This window comes from Varroa destructor, unplaced genomic scaffold (genome assembly GCF_002443255.2).
Source record: "Varroa destructor unplaced genomic scaffold, Vdes_3.0 BEIS01000001.1, whole genome shotgun sequence".
Taxonomy (NCBI): Eukaryota; Metazoa; Arthropoda; class Arachnida; order Mesostigmata; family Varroidae; genus Varroa; species Varroa destructor.
The window spans coordinates 4335625-4353027 of NW_019211454.1; the positions used below are offsets into that span (position 1 = coordinate 4335625).

General features: G+C 42.9%; 1 protein-coding gene across 1 annotated transcript in view; it reads right to left on the reverse strand.

The window, feature by feature from the left end:
• Hasp (Hig-anchoring scaffold protein) overlaps nt 1-17403 on the reverse strand; it is a 205738-nt gene that overhangs the window by 147508 nt on the left and 40827 nt on the right. Inside the window, exons 5-6 of the mRNA XM_086987784.1 lie at nt 4664-4741; nt 3691-3727 (exon numbers count right to left, since the gene is read on the reverse strand). Of these exons, the coding sequence (XP_086843910.1) occupies nt 3691-3727; nt 4664-4741 (115 nt within the window). The remainder of the gene's footprint in view (nt 1-3690; nt 3728-4663; nt 4742-17403) is intronic.

Genomic DNA, 17403 nt, shown 5'->3' on the forward strand with positions numbered 1-17403 from the left:
AAAATAGCGTGCCGGCTGATATTTAACCTACGCATTTCGTTCTCAAACAGATCCCCCCAACAACGCCTCCCACCTCCAGCATCACAGCACTCTAGTTCTTCCAAAGGCCAGCAACATGTGAGTACGCCCTCTTTCCCACAGAAAAGCAGCAAAAGTACTATTCTACCAACTACCCCGTGAAAAGCGAGAGCGGAGTGTCTGCTACTTTGCCGTCGGTGGCAAGTTACATCGTCTTCCTTTGTAGTATGTTCCCTCCATTAAGCAAAGCTTAGCGAGCGACCGAAGAAAAAAATTCGAGCGGAATAAGCAGTGCCCCTTTCTCTCCTTCTTGACACAGATAAAGCAAACGTACTACACTTCGGAAAAACAGTCGTTTCAGGGGGGTGAGTGTCGTGGTAGCGACGGCTTTACGGTCATTTACTTTTGTGGTTGTTACACAAGGCGCGGTTTACTCTTCTTAATCCTCCGGCGATTAGTCCGCCTTATTACCTACTACATCTCCCACAACAACTACACAATAACATTTGCGTCCACTGGTATCGCACTATGTATCATTATATACTGCATATTGTGTCCTGTAAAGTACATGAGAACTGTAATTTTTAGTTTTGCGATGGATTGGGTAGGTGGCAGTGCAAACGTTGTCATAAATAGGACGCCAGGGTGAACAGGTTCCAAAGCGATAAATGAATTTGTGTACAAAGTGTATGCCTCGTTAAAGAGTTCCAAAGTATTTTATTGGCCTGCATAGAAATTACGGATGATATATATATATATAAAATCTTTAGGAAGAAGGTGACAGGATGCCTTTACACGTTCCCCTGCTAGCTTAAGACAATGCCCAACTCTACTTTGTTAGTTTCAGAATTAAGTTCGCAAAACTGTTTGATCTCAGAGGAAATCTAACCCTCGGATAGCTATTCACTCCCTCTCTTTAAAAGTTAGCATACCTTATTCGGACATTATATTACGGGTCTTTTTCTAAACGTAGTCAGAAGACACCAGTGGTGAAAAGGAACAGGAATCCTTGTGACTTCCCTCCAATTGTTTTCGGCCATCTAAGCAACTTTTAAAGGTGAAATGAGACAAAATTCCCGATTATACTTCCTTGAGCATCGCTGTCTCACTTCCGGCAAGCTTACTCAAGTAGTGTTAGCTATTCATAGACGACAAACATGATTTTGTATTAGATTATAGTTATTTAAAGAATATACGTAGACTTAGTCGTTAATAATAACAACTTCAGTAAATTCAAATTCTCAGAAGCAAAGATTGGCTGTTAGAGCCACTCACTCTTAAACCCAGCATAGAATCTCCTTCTTTAAAAAAAAAACCCACCATAATAACTCGAATGAATCATAAGGACACTTTGCCCGATTCCGAAAGCGTCATGGTTGCAATTGACTTTTAATTAAGTAATGTGTGCTCTGAATGAAGGTGCAAAATTTTAACCAAGCATTCTCGTGCTGCTCTTGTTCGTTTACACTGTACCAATGCTGCTAGGTCATACGGCATTCCCTGTGCACAATAATGACGTCAAAATATATAATACCAGATTATTTGCTTTCCGCCATTGTGTGTATTATCGCCTCGTACGATGTCATCATCTTACGAAAGCTACTCGAGGATGGTAGACGACGACGAAAACGGTAAAGAATGACTAGAGCTTGGTAAAAGACCCCGCTGGTTTTGTCCTCTAGCCGGTTACCATCACATTTTTGCTCGCTCGTCGCCTACTCCGAAGTGTGACATTCTTTATATAGGTGTCACGCAACACCCCATTCCGCTGCCGCACCTCTTGCAGTTGTACATTGCTACACGTGACTTGTGCTTACTCGTCGTCAGTCGCCGCATGATTTAATTGCAGTTTCCAGATGGGTTACATGCTGTACGTCGCCGCCATTCTGGCGTTTCCTTTCCCGTCCTGGTTTCCTCGTTCTCACCTCGTCGGTTTTTCCATTTCTCTGTCGGACCCGACTCAAGAAGTCGCTGTATTATACGCACAGGAGAAGGCGAACAAGAGGTTTGCTTTCAGTGTGTTCTTCAACGTGGGCTGTACAATACAAGCAACTGGCGCACTAGCCAGTTGACCCAGGCTCCAGTACACGACACCACTAAAAGCCCACGTCGGGCCGCTTTCGAGGTCTTCGCATATTCGTCACACGGTTGGTCAAAACATGTACCAAACGACAAGCATGCGGTATTCTGTCTGCATAGAAAAAAAAAGATGAACATTGCGACACGCCAGTCACTGATCGTACGCAGGATCAGAGGAAGACGACGACGACAATGAAAAGGGCAGGCATGCGCGGAAAAGTTAATAGTTGCAAAAGATTTAAGGAAGCTATTGAGATTGCGCGCAAGCTATTAGCGTAGCTGAGACTTTTTCGTGAAGAACTGCTAGTTTACTGTGGCAAGTAGACATAAGTCCGTTACCCGATGAGTTGTCATTAGATTGACCCGCTTGAAACCTATGGAACAATTTAACGAAATGCGTACAAAGGTTCATGTAAACCAGCTACGATGTTGTCTGTATATACCAATGTGTATATGTTCAAGTGATTTTTTTTGTGGTGGGAGATAAAGTTAAACTTAATATTGGATTTGTTGATTCGGCATTTAATGTACATTTTGCTCAAATTATGCGCTGTTGTACTGACACGTCGCTAATAAACAAAACTATGTATTTCGATTACTATCGAAAGTGGCCCTCTGGTCTAAAGTATACTAGCCTGTTTGAATTAAACCGGGCTATTTATTTTTGTTGGTAACAGTACATTTACTACGGTTCGGCTTTTCTCAACAAGCAGAGCCCGATTTCTGATGTGAAGCTCTAGCCACTGATGTAAGCACACGTACGAGGTGAACCGAAATGTACCGATGTTCGTAAGCCGTAGGTCTGACGTCCTGCATTTACGCTATACGGTCGCCGCTAAGCTCTGGGGCCTGTCTCTCTTTGTATATGTGTGTTCCATGTGCGTTGTGTCCATGGCTTGTTCTCCACTTTGATGTTACTTTGCATTAAACAGTAGGCTCATCGCAAGCAGCCTGGCTTTGGGTGGACCTTGGAGATGTTCCTAAGCTCAGTGTTCTGTGTGCCCCGACGTGTCGCACTCCGCTTGCGTTGGCCGAGTGAACACAGTTGCCTGAGTTACACACTTACATCGAGAGAAACTTGCCGGCTTCGCTACTGTTTCCGCCACCACCGTCATCAGCAATGCTAAAACACTACACAACACGAAAGAGAGCCCCTGGCTGCCCCCGTAGACGTAGGTGGGGTCCAAAGGGTTTCAGTCGGATGGTTGCACATCGCGCAAACAACGCTCCCGCAGTACCAAGGCGAGCCGAGCCAGTGGTATAGCTCCGGCTGTGCGTAGCATGATAAGCCGCTACCGGGACAAACCGACGGTGAGAGGAGGATGACAATGCGGTGCCCACAAGGTGAAAGAGAGAGATATCGGTGCGGCTTGAACGAAATACTACTTGCTCAGCCTCCATGACTAACAAAAGCGAGGTTATGCTGCAGAAAGTTTAATAGACCACGGACAAACTTAGCTTGACTGTGGAGGACGAGTATGTCACTGAGTAAAGGCAGACATGCATTTGGGCAGTCGGTCGGTGACGAGAGCGAAGGGCTATTGGCCATACGACAGTTTGTGTTTGGCTCCGACGTTCGGTTCGCTTGGGTACCTGCTATCGGGTCCTGGACTTCACATCGGCCGTATCCCTGAAGGCAACCCACAAGACCAAGGACAGTAGCAACAATACTAAGAGGTGGTTGTTGGAGTCGGGGTTGGTGGAGCTGAGGCCGCAAGACAAAATAGCTGCTGCCCACTCCACAACATTTCCTTAGGCGAAAATTCTACAACAGTAGATATGTGAAACGACATGGAGAGTGGTACCTCCGAACCAGCCGATTGTAGCGTGACATTTACAATTGAAGCAGCTGCTGGAAAAGAAGACATAACTTCCAGCTACTTGAGTCCTGGCCGAAGGCCGGTGCGGCAGAGAAAGGGTAGTGTTAAAAATCCATAATGGCTCGCGTATCTTTGAGAGTATGCGTGTGAGCCTTTTTAGCTGCTTCAACCCTCCATTTTCTTTACGACACTGAGATACTGAGACCCGCTAGTTAGACAGACATTGGGAAAATTAACTACTAATATCTAACTAATGTACATGAGGATTGAATGCGAGTTAGTGTGGACAAACTACTAGAAATCGCAACGGTTCCTGAACGACCGTCTCAAAAAGATCTAGCTTTAAGTGTCGCATTGGGCTTGTGTTTAATAGGAATAGATTTGTTGTAGCTTGTTTATTATTTTGAGTTCACACATGTATGCTTCCCCGTTGGCTAATCTAGAATCACAACGGTTTTTGCTCGGCAAAGAAGTGGAGCACTTTGTTCCACTTTATTTAGGTATAGACATTGATGTCCTTGTTTCGCTGGACTAACATATATATAGAAAAAAATATATATAGATATTTTGACTCTTTTCTCCCACCAAAGCTTACATTATAGAAAACGTAAAAACTTTTTAGCAAAACACGTCTGATGGATTCAGATTAGTTACCGGACAAAATGCATTTTAAGCATCTTTACACTAGCAGAGGGTACTTTAGATTTATAGTACATAACTAAAAAGTAAAAATAATTTTCACTTACTGTCGTCACCGTTTGTGAGACTGTCGAGACTAGAGAGGTTGCATTTGCCGCTGAGGCATCGCTGCCTAAATTTGTCGCCTGTCGAAAAGACATAGAAAACAAGTCAAAAACGAAATGAAGATCTATTTATTATAAAAATCGCTAGATCATAGTGTTTTTTTTTTTAATTTAGATCTTTATCATTCACAGCAGCTGATCCGTAAACAGCAAACTATTTTCAGTAACAGTGCGTCTAGATGACTCTGATGATTGGTTCTACAATTTGTCATTTAAGAGAAAACAACTCTGCGTTTGAAAGAATAAGAACAGCGAGTTTTTTTTTTCTGAGTAAGCCCAAAGTACGATAGAGAACTGGAGTGGTGCTTATGAAAATATAAAAACCATACACTTGGAGTTTGGCTAATTGGGTTCGACTAAGTAAATGGTCAGACCAAGGACTACATCGCTTAGCAAGGAATATTTGTCTTTAAGATGTTTCTCTCGCAATCGTTCATTTGATCCTGTTCTTCACAAAGGTAGCCGTCCAATGACGTCGTAAACGCAATACTCAAACATTATTGCATATTGTGCTAAGTTTAAGGGGCCAAGTTTAAGCAAATGTAGGTCACTGAAACCCACAATTATTCATTACTTCTAGACGGGATGTAAGTTAAATTATTAATTTGCGCAATTGCATAAGTAGCACACATATTCAGGGTTCGTTAACATACTACAGTTGTAGTCAAACTTGTTCGAACTTAATATACCCCCCCCCCCCCCGCCCGAGCCCTAACGCGTAAAGGATCTTTGGCCTTGTTTTTATTGGCTTCCCTCGTATGTTGCACGTTTGCCATACCGTATGTACTTTATCTTGAAACGGGTAGACTGATGCCATCTGTGCTAGCAAATTGCGAAACTTATTTCTCACCATTAGCCGTGTCTGAAGGGATACAGGCTGCTCCTCCTAATCTAAAGCTCTTGAACGATTCACTTCAGATGCAAATTCTGCGTCGAGATAAGTAAAGGGCGCATGTACAAAGAGCTTCAACAGGTTGCTAGAGCGCCTATTTATAGGTTCCGTCCGCCAACTTTAGCCTATCACTACTACGTTTACCAGCATCACCGGCAACTCATAGCAACCGTAGAGGAACTCCCTTTCCTACACATTTAGTAGCCCTGTTTATTCACACTTACACAAAGACACCGTTTGCCGTATGCATAGATCTGAGTTTCTGCGCCCTTTCCAGCCGCCTACACATTCTCCTCTTTATGAGTGCCCTGGCCAACGTGTGGCCCGAACGAAGGAAGTACTCGCTAACACCAGAGAGCTGCTCATTTAAAGTTTGTCAAAGGCGGTAGCAGGCTGAACCCGAAACAAACGATAAGGCCACACTCTGCTGCGCATAGAACGGTGGTTGGGGGAAACCGAAACGAACATAGCTTCTTGGCAGCACAGGGAACAGATAGGGGGCTCCCAGGCGGCTATAGTACCGACACATCTAACAGTACGCTCGGTGCAACATGACTACAGTGATGGAGGCAATGAAGATCGCCGTTGTTGTTTTCTTCCTCTTCTAAGCTTCCTGTCCAGTGCTGGCAGGCGACACAAACAAATAGAGAATACAGAGGCCAGATTAAATCCTAGATTTTCGGAGGGACTACTGAACCAGTCATTCGTTCACCACTGGCGTGTGGGCGTCTGCCACAACCGAACTGCTAATGGAATGGGAAACCTGTGGAAAAGACGAAGCGAACGGACTGCGCAGAGATGTGCCAGAGGGTCTATCGGATAAAACCGGAGATGGCATAAAGATGGGCAAAGAACGTTGCTGCCAGAGTCACACTCTGCCAAAATAAGAAAGAAACTTTGGAAGTTTATTGTTTTTAATATGAGCTTTCTTGTTGCAAACGTATCCGTACGAAGAGCTGTTTCTACCATCTAGTTTAGCCGTAATAGTTGAACGACAGTCACAGCAATGAAACCTCTTCCGCTTCTCAATTTTTTTTCCTCTTTCCCTTCACTACGGACGAGCCGACATAGTACAGAAGCTGCAGCTAGCTTGGATTGCTGTCGTCGAGCGGAGTTCTAGAGACGCTGCAAGAGCTACCTCTGTTCTTCACAACTCTTTCAAAAATGCTACTGCCACCAATACTATTCCCCTCCATTACCGGATGACGCATCCATTGGCCGACTTGAACGGCAGTTATTGCTGTTGAGGTGTCTCTCTCCAAGGTCTAGTAGTGGCGCTAAAGACGCTGGTAGCCACGATGGCGCTATGGCGTATGTCCAATGTCGGTGGGCGACGAGCCAAGCTGACTACTCTAGCTTGGCATTGTTCAAGCATGGTCGGTCGTATTTTACTTTTTTCCACTGCAAAGTGACAAAAAATTCGACGTATTTTACGGCTCGAGCCATCGTTGCTGAGGATCATCCCTGCTGTGGTAAAGGCAGCAGAAACAGCACCAGCTCCACCACAACATTTCCCATTTCTCCATTCCTTTCTCTCTCTCTCTCTCTCTCTCTCGTTCTCTCACTCTCTCTGTCGAAATTTCAACTTGAGATCCAATACGACATAGGTCGAAGTGGCGCTACTCTGCCGTATTCTTTTGCGTGTTGACTCCTGCCAAATTGGCCGTAAACAAGCTGTTGCGTACCTTGTAGTCGTATGTCTGGTCCGCAGGACAGGGAACAGAACAGAGAGAGGCCTGGCTTCTTACAGATAGAACACGTCGCAGGCTATGCTGTGTAAGGGAAGGTGATCTTGAAAATAGTGAAAAAAGTAGAGGCACGATGTTAGGCGCAAAGCTTCATGATCCTTCATTCTGAGAAGGTGTCAAGTGTTCATGCAGTTTACCACACGGTTTGTACAGTTCTTATAAACCGTGTCTAAGATTTGACAGAGCCTATTTATATTTCTTTGCATCTACAATGTGCAATGAGGCGAACAAAGAACACACATACATACATCCATTAAACATTGATATCAAAGCAATTTCGATGAAAAGTTGTTTACAACAAAAGGAAGCATAAAATATACATTTGATGCCCAATTTTCCTTGTTCATATGGAGTTTGGAAATTTTCGAACAGGGAAAGACCCTGTTTTATCCTTCTTGATGAGAACGAAAGGCAGATTCCAGGTTCTTCTTTCCTTAAATCTTACGATCATCGAGTAAACCCATTAATCGCACTAGACACTATGATCGTAATAACAGTCTCCTAGTTGTTATATCTTATAGTATACATGTAACATTGTAAACGTATTTGCTATATCACGTTCATTAACCAAAATCGAAAGCATCGAGCATACGATCTTGCAAGTTCATGCGATCCATAAGCCACACCATCTAATGATGATACCGATCTCATTCGACATTTGCTTCTGTATTAACGATACAGATCTGTCACCTACCTAATGAGTCATTTAATTTTCGCTGCCTCTCATTGTTTTTTCCTCATAAACCATTTAGGCTGACATGAGAATTTTATATTACGTTAGTGGCTTTCTAGCATCCTTATACGATATTTAAATCTTATGTTCAAATTTTCATTATCACTGCCAATGCCCCTTCAGCGAATGTCATCGTTTGTCTCCTCATTCTTCTCTGTCTCGGTTCATAAAATTACTTTCTGCCTGCTGGTGATAACGATTCCCAGCTTATTTTCGCTGTTACTAACCCCATCTATTTCGGTTTCTTTGCGGAGCTACCAACCAGCTCATGGTTTGAATGCACGGTAAGATCAACGGCGTACGCCCCCTCAAATTCAGTCCCCCTGAAACCGTGTAGAACATCTCTGTAAGCCGATGGTTGAACGTTTTTGACTTGTGATGAGGATAACACGGCAATATGTGGGGCATATTCAAATAGTAGAGCTGTAAATAGAAGTATTAAACCATTAGGAACTAGCACGGAAGGGAACATAGCGCGCAAAGCTATAAGATGGTGGGACGGTCCAATGGTAGACTGCCAGCAGAGGCTGCAGTTTGAATGGAACTTGGGGCTAGGGCCAGTTTGAAAAGCTACAAGAGGCTGGCAGTAAAGGGTCCATAAGCTTCGACAGAACGAAAAAACGACACCGTACTGATGAGTGCAGCTTGTACAAAGGGTTTGTGAACCCTCTTATTCGTGAGATGTCACCAGCCTTCGAATGCTGTGCTCCGTAAAAGAAGTATGAAGGTGGTGAGTGGGAAAAAAGGGAGAAGGGTTGAGTGTCCTAGGATGACGGCGTCTCGGTTCGTGACGGGCTCTTGGCTGGATAGAGGTAGAATACTTTTTCGAAGAGACGGATGTACGTTGCCTTTGGCGAGCACACGTGTTGTGCTCTGCAGATCCCTATTACAGCAAACGTCTTGAGCAGTTCAAATACGCCCGGTCAAGCAAATCAGTGAGCCAGCTAACGGCGCTGCGGTCGGCCGCATGCTAAATCTGGATGCGAAGTGTTCATTTTTTGAGAGCCGGTGTAAACAACCCTGTCTAAGGAAAACAGTAACAACAAATTCGCCTATTGCGCTTATGCGGGTCCAGGGCCACTGCAAAAGTAATTCTAACAGTTATATGAAAATTCGATCAGGAAGCAGTATCAAAAAATACTGCCGTACTATAAAACTTAGACTTTATTAATGCATCGTGATCAGTTCACTTTTCAACAATGCAGTAAATAAAAAAAATTCAGATGAGGAGATCTGAAATATTTTGTTTCAATATTTTTTTTATCACAAATCTTTATATTTACCAGCAACAACTACCGTTTGTTACGTGAGAGTTTTATTTCGCAATTAAAAAGCACTCGACAGAGATTATAAAAACTTCGTGGAACCTTTGAAGGCTGTGCGATTAATATATTATTACAGCAGAAATCAACGCTTGCCCGTACGCTCAATAATACTTGTCGACTAGCGTAAAGGGTTTGGTATACCCCAAGGGGTGTCTTAATCTGCAATTTCCGGAGGCCCTATCATCATAAAATAGTACTCTACTGCAGAAAATTTTACAGTTGCTTCTTTGCAACTGCAAAAGTGCATCCCTAGCGTAGTGCTACCGAAACGGGTGGCAGCGAACGATTGGATGCTATCTGCCATACAACAACACCGATGCGATTTTTTGATGTACTTATATATTATAAGATCACTTAGATGTCTGTGGTTCATAAGTTTCAGCAAATGTTTCACGTTCGATAAATTGAATCCTACGAACGGTTATCTCCAATATATGTTTAAGTATCTAATAGATACTCAGTCTTACTAAGTCTCCAATACTAATCACCATGTTAACTAAATCGTTTTAGTAAAACAAGAGAAATTGGTGTAGCGACATATCTACTATAATATAAATATATAATATATAATAATAAAATAAATATCGAATGTTGAAAACAACCAGCTCTTGGCTAACTAGCAGGCCAGGCCATAAAGTAGAGGTCATGGTAGCGGAGTCTGTGTGTTTAGGGGTCGTCGTGTAAGCTATCTTTTGTTGGCATAAATCCCGCTCTGACTGTCTGTGATTGCCATTGAATGCCAACATATGATGAGCCTTCAATGTCAAATCGGGTTTATTAGACCGGAAAAAGACAGCATCCTTTGGGGCTTCAGGCGTTTGACATGTTCCTTTGCCCATGACATATTGGAAATACTCCTAATGTTTAGTAGCACGTACATTTTTGTTACTAGCGGATAAGTGCCATACTTATCGGCATTGTGCTCATAAGTAGCTTATAGCCTGTTGGTAACCCTAGTAATTCTTGGGGGGATAGTTTCCAGCCACATCTGAAGAAGTGTCATTGATAATGCTTTACCCTGATATGAAATCATTTTCATATCAGAGATCATGATTCGAGTATTTATGAGAAGGAATTTTGTGCAATCACTATCTTATGTGGGTATAATTTATCTTGCCTTAGATTTTACTTGGACTTCGATTCCATTGATGAATATGCCTAGTCCAGGTTTGACTATTTCGTAGTGCATGGAAAAAATAACTAGTTATATACCTCACCCTATTCGTTTACGTTCAGAATTGTGCCCAGCATGACGCGGCTTAGAAAAACGGAAGGTCAATTTTCAAAGACCTTCGCTAAAAAGAAAGGAAAAATTCAATGAAAATCTTAAACGTAAATCTCGTCTGCAAAAACATCATGCGTTTCCATGCTGGCGGGTTTATTCAATGTGATTTAATGGTTATTTCTGCGGCAGATTGATATATCAAAAGTATTTAGACTCGCTGTATTCCAGCATTAATTACGAATAGAAACACATTCGCAAGGGGTCCAAATGAAGCTTGATTGATGTAACATAAGAGCGGGTCAATCCAGTTCCTCCGTTTTTTCACCCCACCGCTAACCAACGGTGTCGGGCCATTTACAAAGCAAATTTCTAACCGGGATCATTCAGCCTGGGTTTTGTTGTAGGAGGAAAATCCAATTCTCTGCACAATCAGTTGCAACAGAGTGTCGTTACATCGATTCAATTCCCTACATGTCCAGTTTCAACATGTATTTTACTATGGGAATACTTGCGTCTAGCGAGTCCGTTCCCCATTTTATTTCATGTCCCACTTTTGACTAGTTCTTTAGGAATTCGTTGCTGTGTTATTTAGGAGAAGCTGAAATAGTTATAATAATATGTACAAAACCCCTAAATAGCATCGTTCGATATGATCGTTTATATATTACTAAATGCCAACCTCTTTCGTAATTCCCTTAGTGCGGCTCCTTATTCGTTCGAAATGTTTAATTTATCTATTTAATAATGAATTGTACTCTCCTTTGGACAGAATAGCTATTGGGTTCTCCCTGATTTCTCGCAGTAAAAGGTACATATTACATTTACAGTGTAATAATAATTATTATCACAACGGCCTATGAATGTTCGTAAAAAAATGCGCTGCCAAAACGCAAGAGATCGATTAACGAAGTAGGAAAGCGACCTTTTCAACTGCGAAATTGCTTTTAGACCTTTTCTAGCTAAGCTCGCAGCCTTCTATTATTTAATTTACTTTGAATTTTCGCCAGTCTAGGTATCGTTTATTTTCAAAATTACTGTTGTCAAAATTTGTTACCTATCTAAAACAAATTTTTAGTAGGTGCCAATGACCTTGTACTAGATGCCTTCGATTTACTTCAGCAGAATTAACTGTATTGGCCGGCTGGTTGTCTTCAATTTTAAAGATATGGGACAACACATCGCAGTGTACTCACTTTGTCCCGTGATACTGTGAATGGAAATTTCATTGAACAATATTCGATTACCTACTTTCATACAGTTTTGTCAAACCTGCTTTACAGTTACCGCAAGCAATAGCAGTACTATGCCTTCGCCTTTCTGTATCAGTTGCTTCAATGATGGCGTAAAACCCGATCAACTGCTGCTTGCACTGGTGCCTCCCTGCCGGCCGTGCGGTGTAGGAATATTTTTCGCTTCGAACATAAAATACAAGTCTTCCCTTGCAATACCAGCTTGCTTCCTTGCAGCTGCTCTGCCATCCCAGTCCTCCACCTTCCTCCAGTTTTAAGGACTTCGCAGGATCACCCGACCCTGAAACGCCCACTTTGTCCCGGCCTCAAGAGCTCGGACTTAAGAGTTCTTCTGGGTCCTCGACGGCTCTTGCTCGTCGTCACTACGAAGATGGCGCGTCAGGAACGTGAAGGCGGGCGATTAGTGCTAACTTTCAGCGCTTGCTTATTTCGAACGAAAAACTTTGCTATTTTCGATGAGAAAAGACTGCGCGAATGTGCCTACTCGACCAAAAGTGAGCTAGCGCGCCATGTTCGAAAAGAGATTTGCTTGAAACAAGAGATAAATGACTGCATGTTGCCATCCTATGGACTTTTGTTTAGCACACAAGGGAGAGGCCTCTTCACCTCAATCAACTGGACGATCTGATGTCGGAGACAGTTTTCGGAGGAGAATCGATTGACTTTATTGATGGTAACTTCAGATCTCGCATTGTTGGCAGTTAGCAGTCAGTAAAAAAGTTGAGCGGTTATCAGCTATCTCTTAGATAAATCTTTGGCTAATGTTTTCATTCTGATTATATAAATCACATGTTCTGCATAGTCTAAATGTATTGTTTATATCTACAAAGCTAACATTGGCATGTACCCGATAACAATCCAAAGCGTTAGTAAGCCCGATCAACTAATGCTCTTTTATAATTACTTGCATGTTTCTGTTGCTTATTCAGAGTTTGGAAAACTGCTGTACGTGCATGTGCCTACTACACGTAATGTTTTATGACGTTAAACATAACACTAATCGACAAATACAGTTGAATCAACAAATCTAGACTCAGCGATTCAAAACAACTCTTCCAGTTACATATCTGCTCTTAAAATTACACTCTCTCCCTGATAACTAATGTGTATCCTTGGGAATGCGCCTTTTAGGCGCATCAAATCATGCGGCTTATAGCTGAATAGGCTCTATTTTTGCCTGCGCCAGAACACATATAACCACGTATAATCATTCACGTCTTAACTGAAAGGTTTGTTGTCCTGATGTGTTGGTGCCAATAGCTTGCAACCCTTCCACCAACTGTTAAAGGCAGAAAGAAGGCAGATGAACAGTAAACGTCAGGGGCAGCTTGTTGGATCACCAGCTACAGCAATGAAACGTATATAACAGCAAGCGACAGCTTAAGAGGCTCTTAAAGAAAGAAGTGACAACAAGAAGACAACCAAGAACTAGAGAAAATAGATGCAAGCTCCAAATAGGGCGAAACGATGAACAATAAGGAGACAGATTGCCAGGAGATAGCGGCCTCGTAGTATAATAGATGGGGAAAGAATGTTTGAATTCATTGAAAATTAGAGAAAACCGAACCTTCGATTCAGTATATACTCCAGTCCGAAATTCATAGCCATCCGTGCGTTTGGCCACTACCACCGCTTTTTGTTGAATGACCGTCCGCATTCCGTCACTTGGAAGCTTACGATAGTAAGCTCTTCACTGGCTAGAATCGTTGGCCGCGTAGTTACTCAATTGTTTAAATGGTAGAAATATTAGCCTGATGTAAACGTACTTCGATCCACGCGGTCTTACCAGCGTGCGGCTCATTCTCGTGACTTGGTGTTTTCGTTCACTAGCTCTTCAACCACGCTCATGCCTCGGCGGCACTGGCCGAATTCCTGTCGACTCCACAATCAGCACCATTCTCCCCCCGAAATGATGATGGATGAAACTAATGAATGGACACACGAAGGTTCTGAGTGCGGGGTCTCCAGTCGCAGACGCCCCTGTAGCTCGATCGCTGTCCCCTAACCGCAGTCTACGGGCAAACGACTTAGAGGAACCAACACATAGCGGTGACAACGACGACGACGACGACGAAATAAACGATAAGGACGACGAACGAAGTGGTGAAGAATCGCCAACGAAAGAGCAAAAGAGAACAAGGAGCTGTGCATGGAGGAACAAAGCAAAAGCCTGCGCATACACGATGACCCTTGAGGAGCAGTAGCGGTCGCAACAAAAAGATTGGCCCATACCGTGTCTGTGTGTAGTGTATGAATACGTGGGTTTGCCATATGTGTGTACGCGGAACGATATTGCCCCAGTGCGGAAGAAACAGGCTTGATACGGTGCCTGTCGTTTCGTCGTCATCGCGGGCTGATAAACCCAATGAACTTCAGCTAGAAGAAGCAACACCGTAAGAGCAGAAGGGAGCAGAGCATATCAAAGGGAGACGAAGGGCTATAGATCGAGAGTTAGGTTTCTATGGCTTTCTTAACAATGCGTCAGCCTCTTAGAACCTGCAGAGCAAGTTGCCGCCCAGAATACAACCCGTTACCGCCGCTGTGAGAGATGGTTTGTCGCTTTTTCCATGAGCTATAAACGGATCAAAAACAAAAGGAACAGGGGCGCGATGAATAACTTTAGGCACCTTTGTTATGAAAGCCGAAAAACGCATGTTCTACCCCGTTATGGGCAAACAAAATACATATCAGGAGGATACAATCAAAGAAGACAATAGGAATGAATTTTGGAGGGTGGCAGTAAGAAGAAGAAGAAGATTATGAAAAATTGTGACAAGAGCACTACAAGTCGGGACTCAATACTTTTAATAGGAAAATCGTGATAATGATTTTTCTAAAAAACAAACGCGTTGCTATCTGGTAAGCTGTACACATAGAGATATGTGTACAGCTACGTAAAGAACAACTTCAATGTTCTTTGTGGACTCCCAACGGAACTGACTGTCAATCACGGTGTCACTAATCACCTCATTAATTAATCAAACTATTAAAATTAGCACAATTACACTCAAAGATTTATTTAATATGGAAATTCTGGGGGTTGCTACTCTACGCATGGCGAAAGCCAAGGAGCAACCATTTCTCCGTATTGTCTGGAAGTCCGTATTCCTACCAAACTTACAGAATAACGTTACTGTCGAAATATTTAAAGAACACTTAACTGCTTCTCTGTTGCCTTAAAATCGCTTATCAAAAATCATTCGAACATTGTTTCGAGGTTTTGTTGTTGGATGTTTATTGGAAAACAAACAACAGACGACAATGTTTCCAAAACATCTCTGTATTCAGTAAGTTAGTAATATTAAAAGGTGTATTAAAGTAAAAATAAAAAGTACAATTAAATAAAAGTACCAAAATTGGCTAAATAAATTATTGCTAAAGTGCAAAACGTATACGTCAGTGTTGCCTAGATAAACGGATTTGTTTTTCGGCAAATTCATGATTCTGGCTTTGTGTAGCCGGCTTGCTCGTCAACTGATAAGTAAGTTAGTTTGGCTAATCTTAATGGTGTCATTCTCTACATCTAGTCGCAAACTCTTCCCGATGTAGGCATGCCATACATCCGACTATGAAGCTATACCTGCCATTCACCTTACTACAATAGTACGAGTGGATATTTCTATTCAATGTCAAGGGTGTGCGCGACGTTTAACGCTCGTTACGCTGTGATGCAATTCCACTCTAAGAAGGACTATGCAATGTTGACACATAACAGCTACTGGGAGTGTAGCAAGAAGGATCACCGAAAATCCTCAAAAGGGAAAGTTTTTCTTGCTGAGTTGATCCAGCCGAGTGAACTTGTTGCGCCATCTGGCTTCATAAAAGAAAACTCGATAATATTATTAAGGCCAAAATAGCAGACAACTTGAAGAGAGTAAATAGACAATATTGTTATTGTTTATTCACGTCCATCTGATGGTCAGGACACCCCAGTGCAGTCTACACGCGACACTTTGGTAGCTAGACTTCGGTTTACACATAGCGAACCTCATTCAACTTTAGTTCGACGTTATAATACTGTGGGAGATACCGCACCATCTCCTTCTTCCAATGGGTCAAAGGTTCTGAAGGTCCAAGAGACACCTCAGGCAATAGAAGCAGCTACGTGGATGGCCAGGAACCCAACATCCGTTCGCTAAAGGGACGCTGAAAGACGAAAAAGGGAAACCAAGAGACAAAACCTAGAAAAGGCCTTCTACATGTTGACTGCCTTGCCTATCTCGAGTCGAAGAGAGCTCCTTAATATTAATGGTCTCGCGTATCCTTGGGGCGCAGTCTCCCCCTCGCTTTTTTTCGCCTGCTCATATATCGGCAGAAGAGACGCAAGTCTGTCTATATAAGCGAGCCTGTCTTCGAAACAGTGCCAACAACTCATTCATGAGCTTTGGGACCGTTCTCTGTCCCATTTGCTGCTTCCACCACTTCATCGTCGCTGCTTCCTTCGTAGGAGTATGAAAAGTTGCACACTAAAGCGCTGGCCTTTAGGTGTCACCGTTTAGGAGTAGTTGCCCTCTAAATAACTATTTATTACTATCGCTCATTTTCGTCAGCATTTCTCACCGTTCGTGCACGTTTTTTCTGCATCATGGGACCGCGTTCTATTTTTCTTGATCCCTCGGCTTTTCTCATGGTCCTCATAGTGTATAGTTGTAGATAATGGTCCTGCAAGAAGCTTGTTATCGCTTGCATTGCCCCCCAGTAGCCAAGGGAGTTCCCCCCCTCCCCTCCCCCCCCCTCATATCTTCGCTAGGGGAATTTGACAATAGCGTCACGAACAGCTGGCTAGAGTACAGTAACTTGTGACCGTGCTGACCAAGCAAGAGCAAACATTTTGCGACATGTTATCCCCGTTTCTCATTCAAAATGGTTGAACATCACAGTGGAAGCTAGATAGGTGGTCGTGGGAAATGCTACGAAGACATCACAAAGAAGGAACAGAACCGGCGCTACTTGTTGCCGCCGTGTGTTGGTAAGACCAGCACGAGATGGGGCTATGGTCGACTAAGCAACGACGGAAGTGGCGTCACGCAACGAATTCTTGCGCTATCGAATCCCTCCATAACGTAATCATAACGTCATAAACCACAAGAATGCCAACCACCGACTGCACCGAAATAGCGTATTCATGTTATTCATGTTTTCACATTACCGCAGTTGCCGTATGAAGCAGACGCAAAGCACCGTACCACACTTATTTATGATAATAGTAGATCGTATGTACTCATTTACTAGGTCAGAAATGCTAGGAGACGCAAAAGCCTACATAATACTTGCTTGGTACCGGCGTGAGACGTGCCACATGTTCTATTTAATAACATTCAGCTACATGTGCTGGCTGTCTGAAGTATCGATTGGAAATAAAGCATACTTTTTTTCCTATTGAGGAGTAAAACAAAACAATTCAGAGAAATTGAGTCGACCAGATGCCGCAGTTCCGGCTGACTTTAAATTTGATTTTTTAGCAACATTTGCAGAAAGGACCTTACCGTGTGTGCTCTTTAGTAGAAAAT